Source organism: Clupea harengus, chromosome 19 (genome assembly GCF_900700415.2).
Source record: "Clupea harengus chromosome 19, Ch_v2.0.2, whole genome shotgun sequence".
NCBI classification, from domain to species: Eukaryota; Metazoa; Chordata; class Actinopteri; order Clupeiformes; family Clupeidae; genus Clupea; species Clupea harengus.
This window is the reverse complement of record NC_045170.1, coordinates 18,189,194-18,214,039: the sequence shown is the minus strand read 5'-3', so window position 1 is coordinate 18,214,039 and position 24,846 is coordinate 18,189,194. Positions and strand designations below refer to the sequence as shown.

Here is a 24,846-nt window from a genome sequence, read left to right as displayed (position 1 = left end):
GCCGGGATCAGAAAAGGCCACATAGTTCACTTCCATGTGTGATGAAGTGGAAGGCCTTATGGCATATGTTTGTCAACACGGAGCCTTGACCTTTTCACTGGCCTTTCCAAATGACCCTTGAGAATGCGAAATCACGGTTTGAATCACAGCCTTCTTGTGTGGACTGTGAAACGACAAGTGTCGAATGTTTCTGCTGGCAAACCGAAGCAGTGCATGGGAGAGAGTTCCATTACCTGTGGTGTCCAACGCTAAAGATGGTGGGAACATGGACAAGCAGCAACCTCAACCTCTTGTACAGTGTTTGATTTCAAAAAGCAATTGCCATTAATTCTCTCAATTTTTTTGTTTTCTTTAGTACAATGTAATCATTTGTGAAATTACAAATATTGAAATTTTCTTTCACTATAAATCTTTTATTCTCTCTTGTTTTTTTAATACATTTTCATTTTTCATATATTTTTTATATATATTTATGTTGTCTCTTTCTTGAGGTTGAAGTGACTGCTGATGACCCATTAATGGCCTCAGCTTTGGCCTGTTTCCTGAGTCTAAGTCTAGCCTGTTTCCTGAATTAAATCTCAGGATTAACAATCTATATTACATTACTGTAAAAAAAAAGACCAGCTCCATTATGTCATATGATTCCTCTGTGCAAGTAGCACCATGTCTTTAACAAAGTGATTACTACTGCTTTGAGCCTTCTAATTTGTTTGGATGTTTTGGATGCAGTGAAAGGCCATGTGTCTGTATTTCAACATGTTGAATTTGCACAGACATGGAGATGTTTAAGGATATTTGTGCCCTACCCTTCACATAATACTTTCACAGTGCTTCTGTTTGAATGCGTGAAATTTCAGAACTGTAATGGCTTTAGCCTTCATCCTAGGCCAGAGTGCATCTTTATATAGCAACTTTACATAGCTGACGTAGCCAGAGGACCTTGGATCTCCCTCAAGGGCACAACCGCAATCAACATACTCAAATTTCTGTTTCAGAATAAGACTTTCTCCTCTTGTGGCTGTGCTCAGACAAATCATGTTTGTGTTTAAATGCTTAAAATGCTGAAAAAGAAAAAAAATTCAGTCTCTCTTATTTTGCTGGTGTTTCTGTTGGATATGCGCCGATTAATTGTGCATTCTTTGTCTAAAAGGATTCCTGTGGTAACTGTGAGAGTTATCAACACTGCCTGCTAATGGACTGAATATTAACCAGGATGCCTCAAGAATGTAAAACCCAGCTCACTACCACCCCCACCTCTCTCTCTCTCTCTCTCTCTCTCTGTCTCTCTCTCAGGCACACACACACTGTGACTCTCTCACTCACACACACTCACTCTGACTCATACAGACACAAACACACAAACACTCATACAGGAAGACAGCAAGAAAAAGAGAGAGGGTGTGGGAGAGAGAGAGGGAGTGAGGGAGAGAGAGAGAGCGAGAGAAAAAAGGAGAGTGAGAGTGAAATGGAGAGAGGAGAGGGAGCTTGCTGTGGTCCTCTTACGCAGGTCCATGTCATTAACAGGTGTTTGTCAAAAATAGAGTCCCTCTCTGTCCCTCCGAGTCCCCCTTTCACACACATACACAGACACAAGCATGCGCGAGCACACACACACACACACAAACATAAACCCGCTATCTGATATGGAGACCATATGATGCTGATTCTCACAAATACACTTTACAACAGCCTGCAAAAAGTAATGACTGCCTGATTAACAGACAGGGGGGGGGGGGGGGGGCACCATTTTTGACAAATAAAGCTTCCTGTGACAAACTGGGAGGGGCATGTGTACCACAGCAATGCCATGCTGGTCTAGCCCCCACCCTCTTTTACCCTGTCCATCTCTCTCTCTCTCTCTCTCTCTCTCTCTCTCTCTCTCTCTCTTTCTCTCTCTGTCTGTCTGTCTGTCCGTCTGTCTGTCTGTCTCTCTTTTTTCTTCCCTCAGTTTCTCCCTTCCTCACTGTCTCTGCACTACCCTAAGAGTCCCTCGCACTGCGGTCCCAGCCACACACAACCAAACAGGTCAGCAACTCATTCCTTGACACCGGTGTGTTTAATTAGCCCGAACCCTAGCTATCGCACACAAATAAACACTCGCTGGCATGATCTGTGCATTGTTAACCCTAAAACACACACAGTCGCTCGCTGACTCTCTCTCTCTCTCTCTCTCTCTCTCTCTCTCACACACACATACATCATAGGCTGCTGCCTGCTGTTGTTGCTGCTACTGTTTCTGTTGCACGTGATCTAGACTTACTCGAGGTTATGTTCCATTTCAATGGATATTTGCTGAGATTAATGTGAATATTTTATATGCATTAAGCCATGTCATTGCACCAGCTGAACTAAGTAGAGATACTGCGTTGCTAATGCGGCCACTGTGGACGCTCATCTGAAGTAACGGAGGAGACTGTGCTGAAACGTTGTGCCATGTTCAATAATTACGGTATAATTAACAGAGATAAGGTCTGGTAAAGGACAACTCACAGTACTCATTATTTTCTGCCTCATTACACAAGGGACTTGATTGCCTTGCTGTTTTTTCTACCATATACAGTGATAAGTAACTTGTGATAATGTCTTCAGGGAACAAGGTTATGTTTATGTGTGTGTGTGTGTGTGTGTGTGTGTGTGTGTGTGTGTGTGTGTGTGTGTGTGTGTGTGTGTGTGTGTGTGTGTGTGTGAGAGAGAGAGTTTCAGTGTGTGTGTCATTATTTTTGTATGCAGTTACTGTTGCCAAGCACATACAATTATTTACGGGTGTGTATATCAGTTACCTCACTGGATATGGCGCAGAGTCCATCTGCTCCGCCTGTTTTCTCGCAGCTACACAGCCACACTACATCTACAGTCTCTTAAAAGTGTAAAGACTCAACCTAACACACTAACACCAGATGACCTTAGTGATACGTATCATTTGCATGCATTAACCGCCGTAGCATATCGTCGGTTGTACAGAGTGTCAGAGTGAATGGCTCCCACATATTTAGAAGGTTAGCTGTCATAGGGTTGATCTATTACAGTCGAGTCAACATGATGCCATGACTACAACATGAGATAAGGTCTTTCACAATCTTCAGTCAAACATGGAATCTCTTGGGTAGAGGCACATGGTGTATGTATGACAAGGAGCCAATACTAATGTTGTGACAGGCATAAATTTGGTGTCAGTGCCTTCCTGATTTTTTTTGACTGGAATGATCTCTCTCTATCTGTCCCTCAAACACACAGACCCACACATGTACACTCACACACACAGACATAGACACATGCTCTCGTTCTCTGTCTTTGGAAAAGGAGACGCGACTGACAATCGGAAGGGTGCAGTAAGGTGACAGCACTTAGGGCCCTGTTGCCTTAATAGACTTCCGCAAATCCATTACCTCCCATCAAATATGGCACCTAACTTAAATGACACATTTGCAAGCAAATTCTCTACTCTCCAGTCCTTTCAGGTGTATCTTCTTTTGTCTTATCTGCGGCTCCAGTAGGTCTCACCTGGCTCTCTCTGAGACAACTCAGCATGTGGTCCACCTTCTCCACCCAAGAGGAAGACGGAAGGCCGCCTGGGGCCGGGGGGTTAAACCAGGGTCCAGCAGGGGTTAAGGTGGCGATGATTGGGGGCCGTGGGGGGCCCAAACGCCGGGCGCGCACCAGCTCCACCTCCGGGGGCGACATGAGTGACAGCCAGGAGGGCAAGGTCAAGTTGGCGTTCTTTGTGGCAGTCGTGGGCATCGTGCTGACCATTCTCGGGGTGGGCACAGAGTTCTGGGTGGAGCTGGCACCATCCAAGAGCTTCTCCAGCAACCACACCTGTCTGGTGGCACACTACGGCCTGTGGAAGAGCTGCATCAAGTCCCTCTGGGTGGCCGACGTTGACCCTGAGAGGGAGAGCTGTGGGCCTGCGGATCTGCCGGGAGGTACAGCCCGGCCCACTTCAACCAGCAAACACGTTGTGGTTATGGACTAGTAGTGCATGAGTGTAACAAAGGTGACCAGTCCTCCTTGTGTCCATTAATTCAATCTGATCTAATAATACATACAACTAATATACATAGCACTAATACGTATAATTCATATAATATAATGTCATTCAGGATGCCTGGTGCTTTTGGAACCAGCTGTGCTTCAAAGCCAGGGGCAACAAGGCAGATTTCAATGAGGAGGACTGGGCAACCCATGCCGTAAAACAGCAACATGTCTAATACTAATGCATGGTTCAGTTCATGTTCCTGGAGGAGATGACAGAGAGAAGTGTACATTTGGGGGCATATTTATGCCAGTTCATCCAAGTGCTATGAACTTGATCAGACCTCTTTTGTCAACTGCTCACAGCTAAAGCAGACTCGCAACAACAAGCCTGCCTGCAGTCACACATACAGCATGCATCAAATATGAGCACTAATTAACTGCAGTTATCAGTCAGTGCTGCTTCATGAGTTTCGTTGCATACATGATACTGCTAATGAAACCCTGATGCAGTGTAACGTGTGTGTGTGTGTGTGTGTGTGTGTGTGTGTGTGTGTGTGTGTGTGTGCATGTTGGTGTGTTTGTGTGTGTGTGTGAGTGTGTGTGTGTGTGTGTGTGTGTGTGTGTGTGTGTGTGTGTGTGTGTGTGTGTGTGTGTGTGTGTGTGTGCATGTCCGTGTGTGTGTGACTAGTTGCACTGCTGTGCCCTTTACCTTCCCCTACCCCTCTCTCTCTCTCTCCACTCGAGAATCTAACTGCACCTTCTTCAAGTTCTTCACCACCGGGGAGAATGCGGTTCTGTTTCAAAAGACGACGGACAAGAGTGAGTCAGCCAGCCCTCCTCTCCACCTCTCCATCCCCCTCCCCTCCCTCCCTCCCTCCCTCCCTCCTTTACTCCCACACACATCCACAGACACACATATCTCTCCTTTTCTCTCTCTCTCTTTTTCTTTCTCTCTATTTTCTCTGTCTCCCCCTCACTCTCTCTATCTACAACTGTGGATTTTTCAGAATCTGGGTCTTGTCAAATTGGTCTTCCGACTTCAACCAACTCTAAGGTGTCCCTATCACTCCCATTAAATAAACACCGCAGAGGGATTCACCGTGTAGGTCTTTCTCACACTGCAGAGAGTCACATAATGACAGAACGAGGACAGGAGGGATAATAGCTCTCTACCTACAGCATCAACACAGGGTTTGGTCCACCATTTTGAGGACATGAAACGTAAAAAGCATGAAATGAAAAGATACAATTGCTAAAGGGTGGTGTTGTGGCCATTTTATTTTAAGCAGGTTGAAAATAGAATTTCAGGCCGGAAATTATGTTTCTTATCTATCTATAATTATTTGTACCTACCAGTTCATATAGCTATCTATCTAAACCTACCTATACCTTTAAATGAAAAAAAAAGAAATGCAGATTCCTTCCTCAGTGTGGGTATGCAGCTCGTGAGTGTCCATAACTGTCTTAGGCAAAGTCAATGTCCCTTCAAATGAGTTTAATCTCATCATGGTTGATACTCAATCTAATTTGTCTAAAGCAATGAGAATACATTGAGTGGGAGCTGGTTGCTCTTACAGGTACTAATTTGCTTGCAGAGACTGGGGATTGGGGTATGAGGCAGCTGCTATGTGGTTGTTAGTGGAGTGGACTTGATGATAAAGTGAAGCGTGTTGCTGATGCTTGGGTTGATTCCCTACAGGTCTGGGCGTGGCCTCCGGCCTTATGGCCATCTTCAGCCTCTTCTTCATGGTGATGGGCGCCGTCTGCATCACCATGGCGATCAGCAAACGTGTGCCCTTCTTCCTGAAGCCAGCCTCCGTCTGCTTCACGCTGTCTGGTAAGGAATGCAGCTTCGGCTATCCACCAGCGTGCAGAAGTACACTTTACTTGGAAACTCATAAGAAGTGTCATTGAAGAATCATAAGACTGACATAACCATGTCATAAACATGTTATGGCGGATGCCCTGTTCGGTCATCAGTCATCATTTGATTAACGTCCAATTTCAGACTGTCATGATGCCATTATTGGTAATTGTTATGACAGCTATCAGAGATTTAGATGCCATGTCACCTGTTACTAAGCAGTTATTGCATCATACTGTTATCACAATTATTGATTAGAGTGACATGACACTGTTTCGACACTGGACTACTAACAACTGCCATGATTTTGTTTATGTTTATGGCATGGTGATCTAACTCTATATCTAAAGATGTTTTAATTAAAACAGAGATGTAACTCTTCTTGTGGCTTTCTCTTTATTTCAGGCATCCTGATTTTTCTGTTAATCATCGTTTTCCACCAATCAGTGCTGGCGTTATTGGCGAGTGACCACACAGTTCCCCTGCATCATGAGCTCTTGTGGTCTGTGAGCTGTGTGGGCTGTGCTGGTGCCCTGCTCATAGTTGGTGGGATCCTCTTCCTGTTGCTTGCCCTACCTTACAGTCCCTGGCAGAGGTGCATGCCAAATAAAAACTCGGAGAATTAATACTGTAGCACAGGTGGACTTTTATAAATATTTTGTATGATGTCTCACTGCATAGTTCATTCTACTTGACGGTGTGAGGTGGCAGTTGAGTGACACAAGGAGTTTGTTAAGAATTTAACTTAAAGTCTTTATTTTAAATCAAGTGATTTTTGTAAGTAACACGCAACCGTACATTCCGTATATCTTTTTTGAATGTATGCCATCATGCCAATGTTTGTAACATGTTGGATATGTCTTCTGTACCCTCACTGTAAGTCCCCTGCAGTCCAGTAAAACTTTATTTGAACCCCAGCTTCAAAAGGCTTCATGAAGGCTGATATATCCATGTCATAAACATGTTATGACAGATACCATGCACATCAAGACAATGTCCAGTGCTTTCACAATATCATGTTACATGATTATAATTGTTATTGTCATGACAGCTCTCCGAATGTTATATGACATAACAGCTTAACATCACATGTTGTTAAGCTGTCATAGCATCATACAGACATGACAATTACCCATTATGATGACATGGCACTGTTACATCACTGTCCACTGATTGACTATGACATCTGCCATGACATGGGTATGTTTGTCTTATGAAAAGGGTGCAAGTAAAATGTTAGCCAGTGTGCTAACCATGAGATAAGCTCACAATCCAATCTTCAAACAACACAAATGTGACACTGTACAGCTTTGCTTGTGCTAATTGATATGATATTGTATGTTATTGTCAGTATCTTATATATGTAAAACTTCACTATTCACAATTTGGATTTTGGATCTCAAATGTCTTATACATGATCAATCTAAGTATTCAAGATACATAACTGTTGAACTATTTAATGGTTTTAAAGTCATGTTTCATAATACAGTATATAACAATTGACAGATAAAGACAACATTTTATTAATGTCTTTTGGATTTGCATCGTTCATATAATACAACAGCAACAAAGCACTTTATACCGGTACAATGCAAACTGTATATAAATAAGCCAAGCTTTTACAGCAACATTGCACTTGCACACTTGCAAGGCATATTTACAGATTTGATGTTCTTGACTCTCTGTGATTTGGATGGTAAGTCTTTTTCCAATGCAGCCCTGTGAGTCAGGATGCGTCATGAACGATGTTTACATGTGAATAAAGACACTGTGACATCACCCTTGTTTTGCGGTTTGACTGATGTTTTGGTATAGCGCTGCACCCTGTTCAGTAATGGACCACACACACTGGAAAAGCACAGGGGGCTGAATGCCATCTTGACCTTTTTACAGATTCTCTCTCTCTCTTTCTCTCCCTCTCTCTCTTTCTCTCTCTCTCTCTCTCTCTCTCTCCTCATGAGCTTGCCCTAAATTTAGAGCATGGCGAATCGTGCAAAAGTGGGATTTAGAAACACAAACCTGGATCCCTGGATCTCTTCCTGCCCACCTAAACCTTTCTTTTCCCACCCTAAACCCCCTCCCTCCAAATAAATCTCCCCACCCCCACACCCAGTTCTCTCACTGGTGTACTATTCCATCTCTGATGGGCCAACCTGACTCTCTGTCCAGACGCAAACGCAGACGCTTGTTTCTCTCCCATCCATGTTTATCCTGTATTGGGTGTCTCTGAGTATCTCGCGGCTCCTTCCCCCTGCTGTCTTCACTCTGCTGCAATCTCTCTCTCCACTTCTCCAACCTGATACTGGCTATGTCCACCCCCACCCTATAGCTGATACTGGCTATGTCCACCCCCACCCTACAGCTGTTTCACTCTGCATCCCCACCACCCCCCTTACCCTGTCTCACTTTCACCATCAACCACTTTCACCCCCCCCCCACACACACACACACATATGTAACTCTATTCTTCTCAATCCCACCACTTTCTCTATCTGCAAACCTCAAAACCCATTACTGTCTGCCTGTCTATACCTAACTACACTTTATTCCTCTCCCACATAACCTGCTCTCCCTTTCTCTCCCTCTCCCTCCCTATCTCTCCCTCCCTCTCTCTCTCTCTCTCTCTCTCTCCCTCTCTCTCTCCCTCTCCCTCTCCCTCTCCCTCTCCCTCTCTGTTGCACCAACCTGGTAATCCAGGTACTGTTACTCTGTTGACCCCCTCTCCAGATCATGGCCAATTTTCTGTGCTGTTTTAACCTCTAGCCTTATTTTAGTCCCTCAACTCAGACATACAAGGATAACCCCCCACGCACACACCCACCCACGCACAAACACACACATAAAGGTCTGCTCACAAACACACAGGGCTATCTCCCTCGTTTAACACACGCGATGGAAACACGAACTGTTCCACCCTCAGTGCAACCAAACACCCGCTGCTGTGTCCACTCACTATATATCAGCTTTAAACCCATCATAAACCTACTGACTGGCTATATGCATAGACCTAAGAATGAGAGGGATCTCTGTTTGCAGAAGAGACTCAGGAGGTGTGTGTGTGTGGTAATTCACATGTGTGTTCAGGGCAGGCAAGCAAAGACGGATATCTGCATACTAGTACAGTATGTTTACTTGTTAGTCACAAGCAGAAATGTGACAGTGACTTACTCTGAAGGATCTTTTACACTGCAATCCCATTTTGCTAAATACAAACAGCTGCCATCCGGAATCTCATGCCGACACACACAAACACACACACCGCTCCCCCCACACACACTTTTCTGTGAACAACATGATATACACATATCATAGTTCTTGGTTCATATGTACACATTTACACACATGTATATGTGCCTGTGTGTGTCTCCATTTGTGTGTGGGGGGGTGTGTGTGTGTGCATTCATGCACGAATATGTTAGCATGTGTCGACAGACATCAGAAGAAATGGTAGAAAAGGGTCCATTGGGGGCAGGGGGTGGGTGGCCGGCTATGTCAGGACAGAGAGTCAGGTTGGACCAGCAGAAATGGAATACTAGAACAGTTAGAGAGCTGGGGGATATGGGGCATGGAGGGTATGGAGGGTATGGGGGGAGGGTGGTGGGGTATGCGGTGCTGGATATATTTATTTAAAGGGAGGGGGGTGTAGGGTGGGAAAAGATGGGGGTGGGTGGCCTCTTGTAACTCATCTTCCTGTGACGACACTGCTGATCCAGCAGGACCTTGGGGGTCACCTGTCCCCGTCCCATCTTCCGCCAGAGGGGGAAGACTTTCCCTGACCAATCAGCCCTCCCCTGAGGGGAACCGCCAGCTCATTAAAAACAAGCACAAACGGACAATATCCACCATTTTTCTAGCACATAATTAAACCAATGTACCCCGACTCAAGGTCTGAGGTTTTTAATTAGAAGATTGAGGACACAGTCAATCTTCCCTGGCTAGTGCTACTGTGTAAAGCGTATTATAACGCCCACACACACTGAGCACTGACGCAGATGGCGGAGGTTGTGTCAACTACCACACTGTGGCCCTGTTTGGATAAAAAGATCCTCAGGGCACCTATGACCTTGAGGTCATGAGAGTGTGACACCTTCCATTGATTTTACTATTAAAAACACAGCTGCTGATTATCTGGGTGGATGCAAGGTGATTGATGGGAAGTTACTAACAGCATCGTCTCAGGCATTCAAAGGCATTATTTTGTCCTGTGGGGCAAAATAAAGCATTCAAAATATTTCACGGACTTCAAGATCAATAACCAGATTTCCGTCAGAGCGGCAAAGAGGGTTTTTATCTACAAGTAAAATGTCACATTTGTTAACCTAATTGCAATTATGTTACGTGCCCAAAAGCCTGCAATTTGCAACTTGTAGACCTTTGCTTTTGACAAATAAAGAACAGCTCAAGGGGTAAATTAGGATGTTGTAAAAAAAATCGATGCTGCATTGTCATCTAACATTTGATCATGTCAGAGGCCAAGACAATCAGCTGCTTTTACAGTCTACTATATAGCAATTAGAACTTGCCCTTAGGAAAGAGCAGAGTATGAACATTTCACTATTAAATCAAACTAATTTTACAGAAACGTCCCTGGGGAATACAATTCACATTTAAAATGATAATAAATAGCAATATATACGTGGAAATATTTGAGGACTAGGCATCACAAATCTTCTAAAAGTGATCTCAAATTGTAGTGTGTAGTCGAAACTGTGTAGTCGATTCCCCAGAAGCTACATATGAAAACTTAATATCATTTTTGCCTTCTGGCAAGTTTGTCTTGTCGGAACATCTTTAATTTAAACATCTGTAACTTTTTCAAAATATAACATCCTCTATTAATGGATCTTTAACCACACACCCTCACCTTCACAATTCAGTATTCTACATGAATATTATGTCTATCCTAGTCGCTAAATGCTATTGACTTCTCTGACTTGACTTGACTTGAATCGACTGGTATCATCCTTATATATTTAAAATGGCAAGGGCATCCGCATCATAATGGTCTGTCACTGTTAATATGAATCTGGCACATGTTCTCCTATTTCTCTCTGTCATATATATCTGATCGGAGGAGCCATGGAGCTAACTTGGTGTAGGTCTCCATCTGTATCCCTTTCTGCTTCAAAAAAGCATGTTTAGGTGTGCATTTAAGTGAATCTCCTTTATGTATTAGCCAGCTGGTTCTTTTGCCAGCCCTGATACAACAGTAAATCCCCTATCGACTGAGAGAGTTGCTGTTCAGTTCCCCTGAGCCAGTGGTAGAGTCATGTCAGTAGAACAAAAGACAACAAACAAAAAAAAACATCACAGTCTTGCCATCATTAAGCCAAGTGGCAGCAGACATCAATCTCTATCCCCAGTCGCTAACAAGCCAACACCTACACAACCCCTCTTCCCTTCTGTTTGCTTTCACCGGCACAGGAAACCTCTGGCATAGACCAGATGATGAACACCTACACATGCTGCCAACTCTGCTTGACTGTATTCTGTTTATCTGGCAGGGCTACTCTGCAAACACCTGCACAAAGCCACTAACATACCCTCTAATCAGTGCCAAGAACGTGCCCACACAAATCCCACGCCATTGCCTTTGCCCATGCAAGCGCACATGGATGTTCAGTAACATCCCCTATAAGCCCTCTGAGCCTATGACAAAGTCATGACTGTCACAGTAAATGTCCACATAAACCCCTAAACTGTTTGGAATGATGAGCGCAACCCCATAAATACCCAGCAGCCCCACAAATCACAGTTGCCTCCCAGCTTACACAATCCCCCACCCCCCATCCCCCTGGATCAACTAAATAGATCATCATGGATCTATTAAACGCCCATACAGAGCCACCAAATGGTCTGAAAACACACACACACACACACTCACACACATACATGAAATCCAACATCACAGTCTAGAGAGAAACTACTGCAACCCTTTAAGTACTGTGTGCGTACTTTTACTGCTTTTTTACCTCCTTCACGGGAGCAGCTATCAAGGATCCAATAATGCCCATACAAAGCCACCCAACGCTCTGAAAACACACACACACACACAAACAAACACGTACACACACACATACACACATAACACACAAGACACAACACACACAACACACAACACACACACAACACACAACACGCGCACACACAGCCACATCACAGTCTAAAGAGCGTGTATGCGTACTTTTATTGCCTTGTTTTTTTACCTCCTTCACCTGAGCATCCATAGAGATGTCCTCAAGGATCTATTACTGTAAGGCCCATATGAAGCCACACAATGCTCTGACCCACACACACAACACACACACACACACACACAACACACACCCACGCTCACACACTACACACAGCACACACACACGCACACACAGCTACATCAGTCTAGAGAGCGTGTGTGCACACTTTTTCTGCTTCGCCTTTTTACCTCCTTCACTGAGCATCCATAGAGATGTCATCAAGGATCTATTAATGCCCATAGAAAGCCACCCAACGCTCTGAAAACACACACACACACACACACACACACACACACACGCACACACAGGGTGACTACTGAAATGTTGTGAGTGATATGTACATACCTTCAGGCCCACGTGAGTTCAAGCATCTAACCCCTGAGCACACAGACACAGATGTAGAATATATCATTTTTTATTTTTCAAAAAATTATTCCACATTATATAGATATAGATATAATGTTTATATAATGAATTCTATTTTCTGAAGGATACTTTTGTCATTTTGATTCTGGTGAGGTGTTTAGTTATTGGTATTGCTCCCCCATCATCAATGTCCACAGAATGAAAAATGAGTCCAAAAATCAAAGGAATGTTCTTTTGTCCTGGCGTTCGGCTTCTCACACGACACATACAGTTCACGTCATGTCATAATAACCTGTAATCATATCAACAGTACAACCATCAATAAATAAATTACATATTTATTTATGACATATAAAAGTCTAACAGCTAGCACACTTTTCAGTTACTTTTCAGTTACGGTAATAGAAAACACTGATCTAAATAGTGTGTCTTCAAAAAAAAAAAAATCTCAGTAGTATCATTAATTTTAATAATATGATGAAATGAATATATAAATAAATGTTTACAGACACGTACTTGATACTCTCTCACATTTTGCCCACATGCTTCACAGCAAATGACATCTTACTATGTTTCCACAGTTTCCACAGCTGATACCTTAAACAGAAAACTACACTCCTACAAAAAAAACATATAGCCTAGTAATTATATCTACAATTAAAAACAACGGCAAATTGCTAATACATAAGAAGTTAGGTCTGAATAACCTATTGATAAAGCACTAGGAATGAAAGATCACCATTGCAGACGTTATGTGCATTTTTTTAATGAACCAATATTCAATAATGGCATTGATGCTGCTCTAGTCCTGTTGGAGATTAATTGAAAGTATTGAAAAATAGAGTTGAAGAGAAGAGGGTGAATAAGAGAGAAAAGCAACTCTCATTCCTCTCTCCCCTCTCCTCCTATTGGTCAGGCCATGGCTATAATTCCTCCATTTTCCTCTTTTGTCCCTCCCCACTATCCATACCTCCTGTTATCCAGTCTCTGAGGTGTTTCATTCTCAGCCAACCAAATCTCTTCCTCTCTCCTCCGTTTCCGTTTCCATTTTTTCCCTATCCCGTCTTCTTTTTATTCTCTTTTTCCTCTTTTTCCGACTTTCCCCAACCCTTTCTTCTCCCCCCCCCTTTCCCTTGTTTATGGGTGCGGTCACACGGGCGTGGTCCTCCTGTTGAGCGTGTTGGAGTTGGAACTGTCCCCCTTGCGGTCCAGGCGGTCCAGTGTGCCGTGGCCGCGGTCGCGGTCGCGGTCCAGTGTGCCGTGGCCACGGTCGCGGTCGCGGTCCAGTGTGCCGTGGCCACGGTCGCGCTCCATGGTGGCAGTGGAGGAGGGCGGCTGCTGGCCCCCGCCGGAGGAAGACAGTGTGTTGAGTGTGGCGGTGCCACTCTGCAGCGATGCGGCCAGGTTGGACTTGGAAAGCGAGGGCAGCGTGCCGCCCATCATCACGCTGGCGGCGGCGCCGGCACCCTCCTTGGTGGGGAAGTAGTTGTGCAGCTGGTAGAGCGAGGAGCGGTCCACCGTGCCGTACATGGGTGGCTTCTCGCGCGACAGCGTGTACATGGAGAAGTCACCCACGCCACCTCCGCCGCCGCCGCTGTGCTGCGTGTGCGGGTTTGGCAGCGTCGCCACGGAGAATGGAGGCGGCCCCGCGGCCAGGGGCGGGCCGAAGTTTTTGGAGGCTGGGCCGGGGGAGGGGTCTCGGGAGTGGGCGGTGGGGTCGGTGGAGCGGGAGCTGGAACGCGAGCGGCGCCGGAAGCGGTAACCTGGCAGGCGCAGCATGGCAGAGGTGGTGGTGCGCAGCAGGTCGGTGCGCGAGCGGCAGCGCAGCTCTTTGTTGCGCTCGATGTAGATGTTCACCGCCAGCACGCCCACCACCTCAGCCATGATGAAGGACAGGCCGCCGAAGTAGAAGGACCAGCCGTACGAGTAGTGCCACTTCTTGTCCTCGTCCTTCTTTGGCGAGATGTCGCTTAGGGCCGCCGAGATGTACACAATCACCCCGATGATGTTGCTCAGGCCTGATGGGGGGACAGAGAGGGAGTAAAATGGAGAGAAAGTAAGAAAACGTGGGAAAAAAGACGGACGCAGGATGTTTAGAGTGACAGTCGTTCCGATCAAACAAGGTCGGTGCCAAGTTCCCTTTGATGTAATTTCCTTGATCTCGAGCCAGACGTAGGTGCCAACCTTCTCCATATAGTGATCATGACTCATATTATAATCCTTATATAGCCCACTGTGCTGCCAAGCTTTCACCACCCTAATTAAACTATCAGTGTATCTCCAAGAAATACTTCAAGAGAGGAAGCTTAGCCTGCAATCAAAAGCTGGAGAAGGTTGAGTGCTACTTACTAAGAATAATTAAAAGTATTTACTATAGGGGCTAGGGTAGAAAAACAACCATTTTGCCCACTAATTGAAATAAAATAAAAAAATCTATCAAACGAAAACACCATATTGATTTTGAAATTTTTAACACATACAGTATGTGTTTGGTTTTCAGTTTTGGCTTCAAAATAGTTTTCAGCAATTTGTTAAATGACAAGACCCATTAAATTACATAACTGAATGATGACTATAAAACAAGTCACATACCTTGATGAATTTTAATCCAAATCTACTGCCTTATATACCCCAATATGGGCCCGTTTCTTGTAGAGATACACTGCATGATACCATGTGATTGTGTCTCATTGCCAAGGAGGTTATGTTTGTGGTACCATTTGTTTATCTGTCTGTATATTTGTCTGTTTGTCAGCAGAATTAGTAAGGCCAATTTTCATGAAACTTGGTGGGTGGGTTGAGCATTGGCCAAGGAAGAACTCATTACATTTTGGACCAGATCCTAATCATCAGGCAGTTCCAAAAATTATTTTTCACTTTCGAAAAACATTGCAGCCTTTGACCTTGGCAGAGGTCTGCGCTTTCCGAGTGCCCTTGTAGTTATTATTTTCTGTTGAAACACCCTAGTCCTCGCTGGGATAAATTCACTGTTTGCGAGTCAGATCAGAGCCAGATTATTTCCAGAAATCCACCTCCACTGCACCTAGGAAGTGAACACCCTTCTCTTGTTTCTCTTCTCTTGTTTGATATTTTACACCACACCTCAGGTTATCAACCAGGGTTGTGCACTTTCCTGTGGACATGTTTTTTTCGCCCCCACCAGACCCCCATACCTGCCACCACAAACAGGATGCCGGCTCCCAGGATGATGTGCCTCTTAGTCTTGTAGAAGCGGCTGGAGGCCACGCACACGCCGCCCAGCAGCAGCAAGATGGCACTCAGGATGGGGAAGATGCTGGAGGCACGCACTACACCTGCGGGAGCACACACAATACTCAGACCTCCCTGGGATATATCCATTACACAACACACACACACTGTGTATGTGAAACACAATGCTAAACCAATACACTTTCAATCAGCGCAATGTGTGCACTATTGCAGTTTGCCATACTGAAAAGTATTAACAGTAGATCAGGAAGTGAGAAAAATGATCATAAAATTAGACATGTTTACTATGTGATTTTTATATTGAGCCGTATATGGTATCAGCAACAATCTATACATTAGAAAGAAAGAAAATTAAATTAAAACTACCTTAGTATTTTTTCCCAAATCTCCAACCAACAGTAGTGGGTAAACTAATCTGAATCTCAGACACTTCGCACACAGAATGACAGACGGTCTGCGATATACTGCTCAATAAGCTAGCAACACTGTAGGAATCCATCACTTCTACTCTCACTGAACATGTGCAATGTCAATAATATGAATGTGTACACACTTCCAGAACTCTTAAAGCGGAGGGCTTCTGTTCTCACCATGGCAACAATGAGTAACATAACCAGTGAATTTGAGATCAGTCTTAATTGTGATTTCAGGATAAACATCTCACAACAGGGTTCCTGGAAATGGCACTACTCTGATGCTTTTTAAGGGTTTTCAGTAAGAACTACTCTAAAACAAAATCTTCTAACTAAAACCATTAAAGATACTTCAAGGATTATTTGTGTCGAAGCTGATTCAGGGTTCAAAAATAGTTGCGCAAAGAACTCTCCATCAGAGAGTTCTACACAGTCCTCTCAAGGACACTTCCATATAACATTTAGTTTCTAAGTGTGATTAGTATAGATCATGTGGAGAAGTTAGATAACACAAGGGTATGCCAGATAGTATGAAGGGCAGGAGGAAAGAATGAAGGTATGGTATAAGGCTGAGACAGAGGATGTTACAGTTTTTTACAATCATTTTCACACTTCTCTTCACACTTCACATTTACTGCAATATGACTGAATCTTGCAGTAAATCTTTAGTGAAAAATCTTTAGCATATCTTATCCACCCCTTCAATCCCAAACGCCCCACAAATTGTCTTTTACAATACTGCAGATGCCACTAATGAGTGTGTTACATTTACTCTCTATGAACCTGGGTTCAATTCAGGATGCAATTGTAAGGCACTTTGGGAAAAACCAGACCTTTACTGTAGTTGCATTTTTGGGTCACTTTTTCTCATTGATAGCATATGACTTACATGTACAGCAGTCATAGTGGAAAATCTCTTCCGCGACTACTACATCTATATTTTCCCTACACACATGCACATTTCAATGCAACTGCTGTATTACCACACCTGTATAGTTGGTAACAAAGCTGCAAACAAACAAAACAAAGCACAAACTGAATACATTTGCCACCAAAATCAGAGTACACTGTTGTGTCTTTTACAATAGTTTTCACACTTACCATGTCCACTTTTTCAAAACTCTTCACACAGTGTGCTTTACAAACACACACCTGAGATCAGTTCATTTCATCAGTTAAGTTTTGGTGCAAAATGCACTAAAGACACAAACAAGAGCAAAATGCATATATTGTGTGTTGTGTTGCTGTATCCTCTACTTTTGCATAGTTTAGTGTTGCATTGCAAAATAAAAAAAAAATGTATGACACCTCTTACAGTACATGTTGCAATACAAAACAAATATAGTAAATATGAAATTCCGCTATATGCTTCAAGACAGCACTATGCTAAATTTGCTGTTGTGTACTATAGTACAAAATAGTGCACAGACACTTCTCATTTCCAGTACAGTAAGTGAAACAACAACACATGACACTACAACTAGAAGTGTCCTGCTGCCCTACTGCTGATCTGTCGTATCCACTGTAGCATGACATTTTTATGAACCTGTCATAATACCGTTCACCATGTGTGGTAAATGGTGTCAATGTTACAGTGGTTGTTGTCTAACAAGTAGCTGATTTGGGTTCAGTTCCTGTGCAGTGCAATATGCTATTGTAAGTCACTTTATATGAAAATATCAGATCTTTGTTGTAGTTGCATTTTTTTGGGCACTGGGGTCTCATTGATAGTCTACGAATTACATATACAACAGTAATAGTGGGAAAATGTCTTCAGCGAAAACTACATCTACATCTTTCTTCATACATGCCCATTTCAATGTAAATGCTGTGTTACCACTTTTGTACAGTTGGTAACAAGGCTGCAAACAAAACAAAGCAGAAAACTGAATACATTTTCCACAAAAATCAGAATAATGTGTCTTATTTTAAGTGTATAGTTTATAGTGTATATAGTGTATAGTGTAGTTAGTGTATAGTTTCATTTGTGTGTGAAAATACAGCATATTTCCATCTACAGTTTTCTAAATTGTGTCCGGTTTTCAAATGAAAGTGAACTGTTTTGAACTGAGTATCTAAATGTCTGCCAAACTTGCTGTAGGTGCAGAGAGTTTTGCTGGTGGTGAGACAGGTATCCATGACATTTGGAAGAAGTGGTCATTGAATGTATTTTGTATCAAAGCAATGCAAAAGTATTCACAGTTTAGTTCACATAGTCTACTGATATAATGAATGTGTGAAGTGATGTGTGAAGTGAAGTGTTGAAGTGTTTTAAAAAAGTGTATATGGCATTGAGACAAATGTGAAAATGACTGTAAAAGACTGTAAAGTTAGGCAGGGTAGAGGAATGAGGAGAGCTAAGAACGAAGTTTAGATAGCAAACACAAAGACTGGGTCATTGTCCTTTTTCGAAGAATAAACAGTCTGACCTATTTCAGTCCATTTGACAAAGCACACACACACACACACACACACACACACACACACACACACACACACACACAGACAGACACACAGACACAGACACACATGGATACTTACGTAAGAGGTACTCTGCAGCATCCTGGTCGTAATCAGCATCCTCTGGAAAGTGATTGATCTGGGAGCACACCCCTCTTTTCAACCCTGGGGAAGAGCAAGAGTGACTAGCTGCACAGTCATGCTTATTTTGGTGCTTAATAGTCATGCCTTTCGATTGATCTGAGGTTTTGATTCATATTCCGTTGAGGTCGTGTTTTTGTCTGCTTTGATGTGGTAAATAGAAAAAGCACTTCACCTCTGCACTTGAACTCTGATCCGTTCTGAGTCATCTTTGCAGATGCTGTTTGTGTTTTCTGTTTTACAAGGACAGTTTCCAGAAGGCAAACACCACACTATCAGTAACTGATGCATTTGCACTCTTGCAACTCTTCACACTTAAAAGTTGAAATGTAATTGAAATGAGAGGTACATTTGAAAAAATCCATGTTTTTCTGGCAGTACATTGAACCTACATTTATTATAAACATGTGTGTTCGCACGCGCATGTGTGTGATTGTCTGTGTATGTGTGTATGTGTTTCCTGAATGAGTGTTCATTTAGCTGATTTAATTTGTAGAAATGCCCACAAAATTACATGAGTAACTGTGTCTCTCTGTAGTCTTCAGTGATCATCTATCAGACACAGGAGTCGCGCTCACAGCAGGCATCTGCCTGTCCTGTCCTTCAGCTCTCCTCTGCTGTGATGTTCACCATGGCTCACTGGAGATGACATGCATCCAGCCAGCAACCCGCAATTACTCTGGATATGTGCACTCCAGAGTGCAAAGCACAGCTCATCCGTAATGTTTGTCAATCAACACAAAGTTTAGACTCTTTGAACACAGTGATGATTGGTCTCTATAGGACATAACTCAGGGTTTGAGAATAATACCTCAGCACATGGATTGATCTGGGCAGTTTCTGATGCTATTCTAAGCAGGCAGAGTAGCCAACACACTGGGCCAGCACAACCAGTGAGCCAGTTGGACTTGGCGTGTAGCTGCTAGGTAAGGTCAAATTGACCTTACCTGATCAATCAGTGCACATAATATTGTTAGAACATGTCACATACCTCTCATATCTACACACAAAATCCCCAAATGATCTAAATCTTATGAATCCTGCATACTCTCACAAACTATCTATCACAAGGCATCTAGACTTGACCAGTATGCTGTTCCAACATGCTCTTGCCAAGTTGTATATTTGATGATGTACATTCGATTTGTACATTAAAGGACCTTGCCGGACCTTGACGATAAACAAAACAATGAATGCACACCATAACTCTGAAATCAATACCTACCGTCAGTTTCATAAACAAGGACAAAACACAGTAAATATTGACAGCTTGAGTTCACATGTCAAGCTTCAAGGTGAATTTTTCAATATATTGGGCATTACTTAGATTGCTTGGGCATTAAAATGTCTGTAAAAATCATCAAAAGCTAAACTGTAGATCCCTGACACCTGAACCAGGGAGATATATAGTTTGGCACAGAGTAAATAAGAGAAGAGAACTCCTCTCTCACCCTCTAGACAGCAGATCCTCCACAGTCCGGAGTGGGTTAGGGCTCCCGGGTCCTTCTTGTCCTTGTTGTGGGGGTCGTCCTGATTGGAGGAGTTGGCTGTGCTGTTGCAGATGAAAGCCCGGGCGTAGAGCCAGTAGTCTGTGCCGATGGCCACCGCCATCAGGGTAAAGGCCGCAAAGGCTCCCACGGTAGTGAGGAGCACCTGGATACCCCGCTCACACCACACCATGGCTAGAGGTGGCGGAGAGAAGAGGAGAGAGCAGAGAAGAAGAGATGCGAGAAGAGAAGAGGACAGAAGGGAAGAGAGAATGGAAGAGAGAAGAGAAGAGAGAGAGAAGAAGAGAAGAGAGAAAGAAAGAGAGAAGAAGATAAGTGGAGAGAAGAGGAGAGAGCAGAGGAGAAAAAAGAGAGAACAAGGGAGATAAGAGAGGAAAAGAGAAGATATGGAAGGAGAAGAAAAGAGAAAAGAGGAGAAGAACAAAAGAGAGGATGGAAGAAGTAAAGATATTGACAGAGGAGAAGAGAAAAGAAGAGAAGACCAGGAAAGAGAAGAAGGACATCAATGAAGGATGAGAGAAAGGATATCCAAAGAGGAAGAGAGAAAGTAAAATCAGACGGTGGCATTACATTGCACTGAGAGAGGATAAAGTACAATGGTAATTTGAGAGCACAGAGCACCAGAGGGCTGACAGCATAGAAGCAAAGATAGCCCCTGAAAATTAAAAACATTCAACTAAAAAAAAAAAGGAAAAATATAGAGACAGCACTTGGCCCGAGAAAGTGGCAGTTGAGAGCATAATCGAAGTGAGGGGGACGAGGGCCAGTGTTGGCGCAGGGGCGGGCCGCTGTAAGGGAGGTCAGGCATAGCTCGCAAGCACCCATATGGGCAAGCTTTCATGAGGGACGTTAACCACACAATGAGCTGAGGAGGTCAAAAGGTTGTCTGTATCCATGGCAACTACATCACACTGCCTTCCTGGCTGGTCCTCTTTTTTTTCCCCTCCCAAGTAAGAGAACCCATTTCACTGTCAGCGCCATAATACATAATACGCCACTGTTTTGTGTATAATTCACCCTGAACAGCAGGCTTTACCTGGGCTACTCACAATCATTCACTACCTCTCCATTCAACTAATGGCCATGTGAATACAACTACAAACAAATGACTAACTACCCATCTTCGTTCCTTTGTTTGTTTTTCAAAAAAGCCAAAGTGCCTCTTTAACCAGCTTTCTTCTTTTGGAATTGTATTGACTTTATGGATCACAAAAAAACCATACATGCCGTACATATGATGACGAGTACATGTCAGTGCATTTTCCCAGCCCTCCCCTTGGTGTAATCCATCCATCTCAGATGGAGGAGAAACACAGATGACAGATCATCTGTCTCTCCTGAACTGACACTAATGTGGCTGGCTAGTCCATTCCACTGCTACAGGCAGGACCCAATGCTTCCCTGAGAGGCTTGTCATGGCCCTTCTCCTCCTATGGCTTTATTTTGCCAACAGTGATTTCACAGCTGGAGATTTCAGAGGAAGGCCAGCAAACAAGACAGCCACGACAGGCTGAAAACATCATCACAGGAGGACGCTGTCACATGACCACTGACCAGTCAAGACTTGTGTCAGTCAAAGACAACCATGATGTAGTTTGTGACCACTGAATCACGGAGTTTAATCTAGTATGCTTATTAGCCATGTACCTTGGAGGCCAGAAAACAGAAGACCCTTGATAGTGCATCAAGTTGTAGTAGTTCATCTAATATGAGCGACATAACAATTCTCATTTGTTCTTTCAATACTATCAATTAGTGCTGCAGATGTTCAGCAAGAACGAGCCTGTGGGCTAAGTATCATGAACATATTTGGTGTAAATTGTTTTAGTAGATGTATGTACCACATGTTAGGGTAGATGTGATATGCCATATACTGTATATAAATCTATTCAGGCGGCTGATGGAAAGTGTTTATTTGACTGTGCTGTGCTGTGCTGTGCTGTGCTGTACTGTGCTTTGCTGGGCTGTGCTGTGCTGTGCTGTGCTGTGCTGTGTTTCGCTGTACTGTACTGTGCATTCTACCTGGAGGCAAGTGTCTTCCTGGACCCTCCATGTCTCAAGAGTCCTTAGTCCTTTAACTGAAGAGTCTCTCTGTCCAGGCTGTATCCATCGACTGTCCTCCGTCTCTCTCTCTCTCTCTCTCTCTCTCTCTCTCTCTCTCTCCTCTCTTCTGTTTGACTCCCTATTCTTTGCCTATAGGTGGGAGGGATATTTGTGTTGATTTCCTTCCTCCCTCTGTCCTCAGTATATGTTCATGGCAGGAGTCCTTGCTTTGGTCCTGAGGGGGATAAACACACACACACACACACAAACACACAACACTGAACATTATTATTTAATGCCTTCAAAATGGTCATGACAAAACGGCCATTCTGCATTGTTTCACCTCATGGTGTCATCCGTCTGTGAGACTGACAGGAGAACCGGTCCTGTTATAGTTACGTCTCTCTTCCACACAGTCGTGGAAAGACAGGAGACATATATGAAAAAGGAAGAAAAGGGAGAGCAAGCGACAGCAAGAGCGTGCTCCATTCCATCGCCATGGCAACAGTGGATTCCAAAGTCGAGAACAGAAACAGAATGAGAAAGGGGGGGGGGGTGATGGTGGTGGTAGGTTGTGCCTGTTAGGAATGGGGAGAGTGGGATGAGATAGGGGATTTTTTGGTGGAGAATAAGCAGTATATGACCGCACAGTCCTTCTGCAGGTCTTTGACCACTGCCGGTGACGTTGGAATCCTGTGGTATGATATCTCCCTGCGGAGGGGAAGCTGACACCTGGCCCCCATGCTTCCATACACTGGGTTGGCCAGCATGACAGTATATGATCATGCACAGCCCCTCTCCTATGCATTTTCACATGCAACATCCTCATACAGATCTTACACAAGCTCCCTCACCTACTCCATAGAACCATCACACAGACTTTGAGATGAGACAAAAGCAGCAGTGGTTCGTCAGTGGAATCTCATCAGGATCTTCATCTGTGGTCTTGCTTCATGTCAAATCCTTGGGTATGACCACCCATGGACACATTGGCAACCTTCTGTCCTTTGTGAGGAGAAAGAGGACTGAGGATGCTAGACCATTGGTGCCATGGTGTCAGAGGCCAACTGCGGTGTAGGAGAGCGGGCAGTCTGACCGATACAGATCTATGATGACAGTCAGGTTCATGGGCCAAGCAGGGGTCGGTCATGCTGGTCATGGCAGGGAAAACAACATGCCCTGGGACATGGGTAGTATTTGGACACAACTGGAAATAAAGCAGACCCGAGTCTAGTGGATGGATATGGTTCAGGAGCAGGGCAGTTTCTGTGCTGGAAACAGCCATTACATTCTGTGTGTGCCTTCTGAGTACACACACACATGCACACATACGTATATGCTTGTGTGCAAACACTCACACACAGACAGACACTCACATGCACACTCTTAGACATCACATCCTGTCCTTCTGATGCACTAAAGAAAGACATACCTGCACAGTGCGTTGTGGTGGTGTATCTTTGCATGACAGTAGCGCCACTGACAAATGATGATTGTGTATCATTTATGGACTACAGAAAATCTTTTGCTTTATGTTTTACCTTCATGTTCCTTTTGAAGGCAAAGAAAAGTAACAAATGTACAATGTGTTTAGATGAATAGCTAACTTCCAGAGATATGGCCGTGTGATCTCTGGAGTTCAGGTAAAGTGCTCTTGGCTAGTCTTGTTGCCAGACGCGAGTGTGATTGTTCTCAGTGTAACACCTTGCTAGTGTATCACCACTGCAACACGTAGCGATAATGAACGTGCTGTTGTGGCCAGAGACCGCTTGTGTGTGCCGTTCCCGTCATTGTACATCGTTGATATGGACGCTTTGAGGCTTTCATATGGATGTGTGTCGATTTGTTCTACTGTCGAAACCACCGGCGAAGTGAAAACCTGTAATATGCCAATGATGGCAACTATGAATGATCGAGGTAAATACCTGTGTTTTAAAACATTGCCAAAAGATATAAGTAAAGCTTTAAAATTGTGAACGCTTTGCTGTCACGCTTCGAGTAACCCGATTTATGTTCCTGAGGCAAATCAATAAACGACCAATAACAACGCCTACATTCATTCATTTTGCTTGTACTAAAATGGGAATAAACATCCACATTTGCACGTTAAACAACAACAGGATTTGCACAATCGTCAAATGCAGAACCGTTGAAGAAATTAACAACCTCTTTTAGATGTGTACCTGAAAACTGTCATCAAACAATTCAATTCAAACGCCTCTCATTTTCCTTCATATGTATTTAAGAAGCAAGGCAGAGACATCCGATGTACGTTAAGTGACAATAATTCATACAAACTAAACCAAACATCAAGAAACATCTCCTGTTTGGGTATGATCTTACCTTCACTGTTTGTACATCTGTTTGCTGTTGCGCTTTCGCTGAGACTAAGTTCTGATGGTCTTCACACGGATGCGGCGGGGATGGGGGATGACGGAGGGGGCGAGCGGTGGGCAGCGTTAGTAAGACGTCGAGGTGTCGCCATATCTGCTTTACAAGCCCATTAAAACGAACTCCCTGATTTATGAATTGGATAAGTTTTGAGATTCTCAAATGTAGTGTGTACCTCTTGGGAGACAGTTCCCTGCGCATGCCTGCACTCAGATTAC

General features: G+C 43.8%; 2 protein-coding genes across 5 annotated transcripts; one reads left to right on the top strand and one right to left on the bottom strand.

The window, feature by feature from the left end:
• Positions 1-1,869: 1,869 nt before the first annotated feature.
• On the top strand, positions 1,870-7,611 carry cacng6a (calcium channel, voltage-dependent, gamma subunit 6a). Of its 2 annotated transcripts, none has more exons than XM_031586486.2 (5): positions 1,870-2,025; positions 3,495-3,923; positions 4,720-4,794; positions 5,675-5,812; positions 6,245-7,611. In XM_031586486.2, exons 2-5 carry the CDS (start codon positions 3,527-3,529, stop codon positions 6,463-6,465), a joined length of 831 nt encoding a protein of 276 aa, XP_031442346.1. In that variant the 5' UTR covers positions 1,870-2,025; positions 3,495-3,526; the 3' UTR covers positions 6,466-7,611. The 2 variants fall into 2 exon arrangements, with proteins under 2 accessions (XP_031442346.1, XP_012685040.1); XM_012829586.3 differs by having other exon boundaries at positions 3,492-3,923; positions 6,245-7,610.
• Positions 7,612-12,474: 4,863 nt separating this feature from the next.
• cacng8a (calcium channel, voltage-dependent, gamma subunit 8a) lies at positions 12,475-24,846 on the bottom strand. Of its 3 annotated transcripts, XM_042710663.1 has the most exons (7): positions 24,581-24,846; positions 23,670-23,788; positions 22,217-22,472; positions 20,138-20,368; positions 18,627-18,710; positions 15,615-15,755; positions 12,475-14,459 (listed from the first exon to the last, which is right to left on the bottom strand). In XM_042710663.1, exons 3-7 carry the CDS (start codon positions 22,245-22,247, stop codon positions 13,591-13,593), a joined length of 1,356 nt encoding a protein of 451 aa, XP_042566597.1. In that variant the 5' UTR covers positions 22,248-22,472; positions 23,670-23,788; positions 24,581-24,846; the 3' UTR covers positions 12,475-13,590. The 3 variants fall into 3 exon arrangements, with proteins under 3 accessions (XP_042566597.1, XP_012684947.2, XP_031442289.1); XM_012829493.2 differs by lacking the exon at positions 23,670-23,788; XM_031586429.2 differs by lacking the exons at positions 23,670-23,788; positions 24,581-24,846 and adding an exon at positions 22,581-23,499.

Bases quoted from the DNA above. Each gene is read 5' to 3' on its own strand.
- cacng8a (XM_042710663.1), bottom strand. From the start codon at position 22,247: ATGGAGGGTCCAGGAAGACACTTGCCTCCAG. The intron at 20,369-22,216 runs GTAGAATGCACA...CGCCACCTCTAG, and splicing joins AGGAAGACACTTGCCTCCAG to CCATGGTGTGGTGTGAGCGG. The intron at 14,460-15,614 runs GTATGGGGGTCT...TCCCCCCATCAG, and splicing joins CATCCTGTTTGTGGTGGCAG to GCCTGAGCAACATCATCGGG.
- cacng6a (XM_031586486.2), top strand. From the start codon at position 3,527: ATGTGGTCCACCTTCTCCACCCAAGAGGAAGACGGAAGGCCGCCTGGG. The intron at 3,924-4,719 runs GTACAGCCCGGC...TCTCCACTCGAG, and splicing joins GCCTGCGGATCTGCCGGGAG to AATCTAACTGCACCTTCTTC. The intron at 4,795-5,674 runs GTGAGTCAGCCA...GATTCCCTACAG, and splicing joins TCAAAAGACGACGGACAAGA to GTCTGGGCGTGGCCTCCGGC.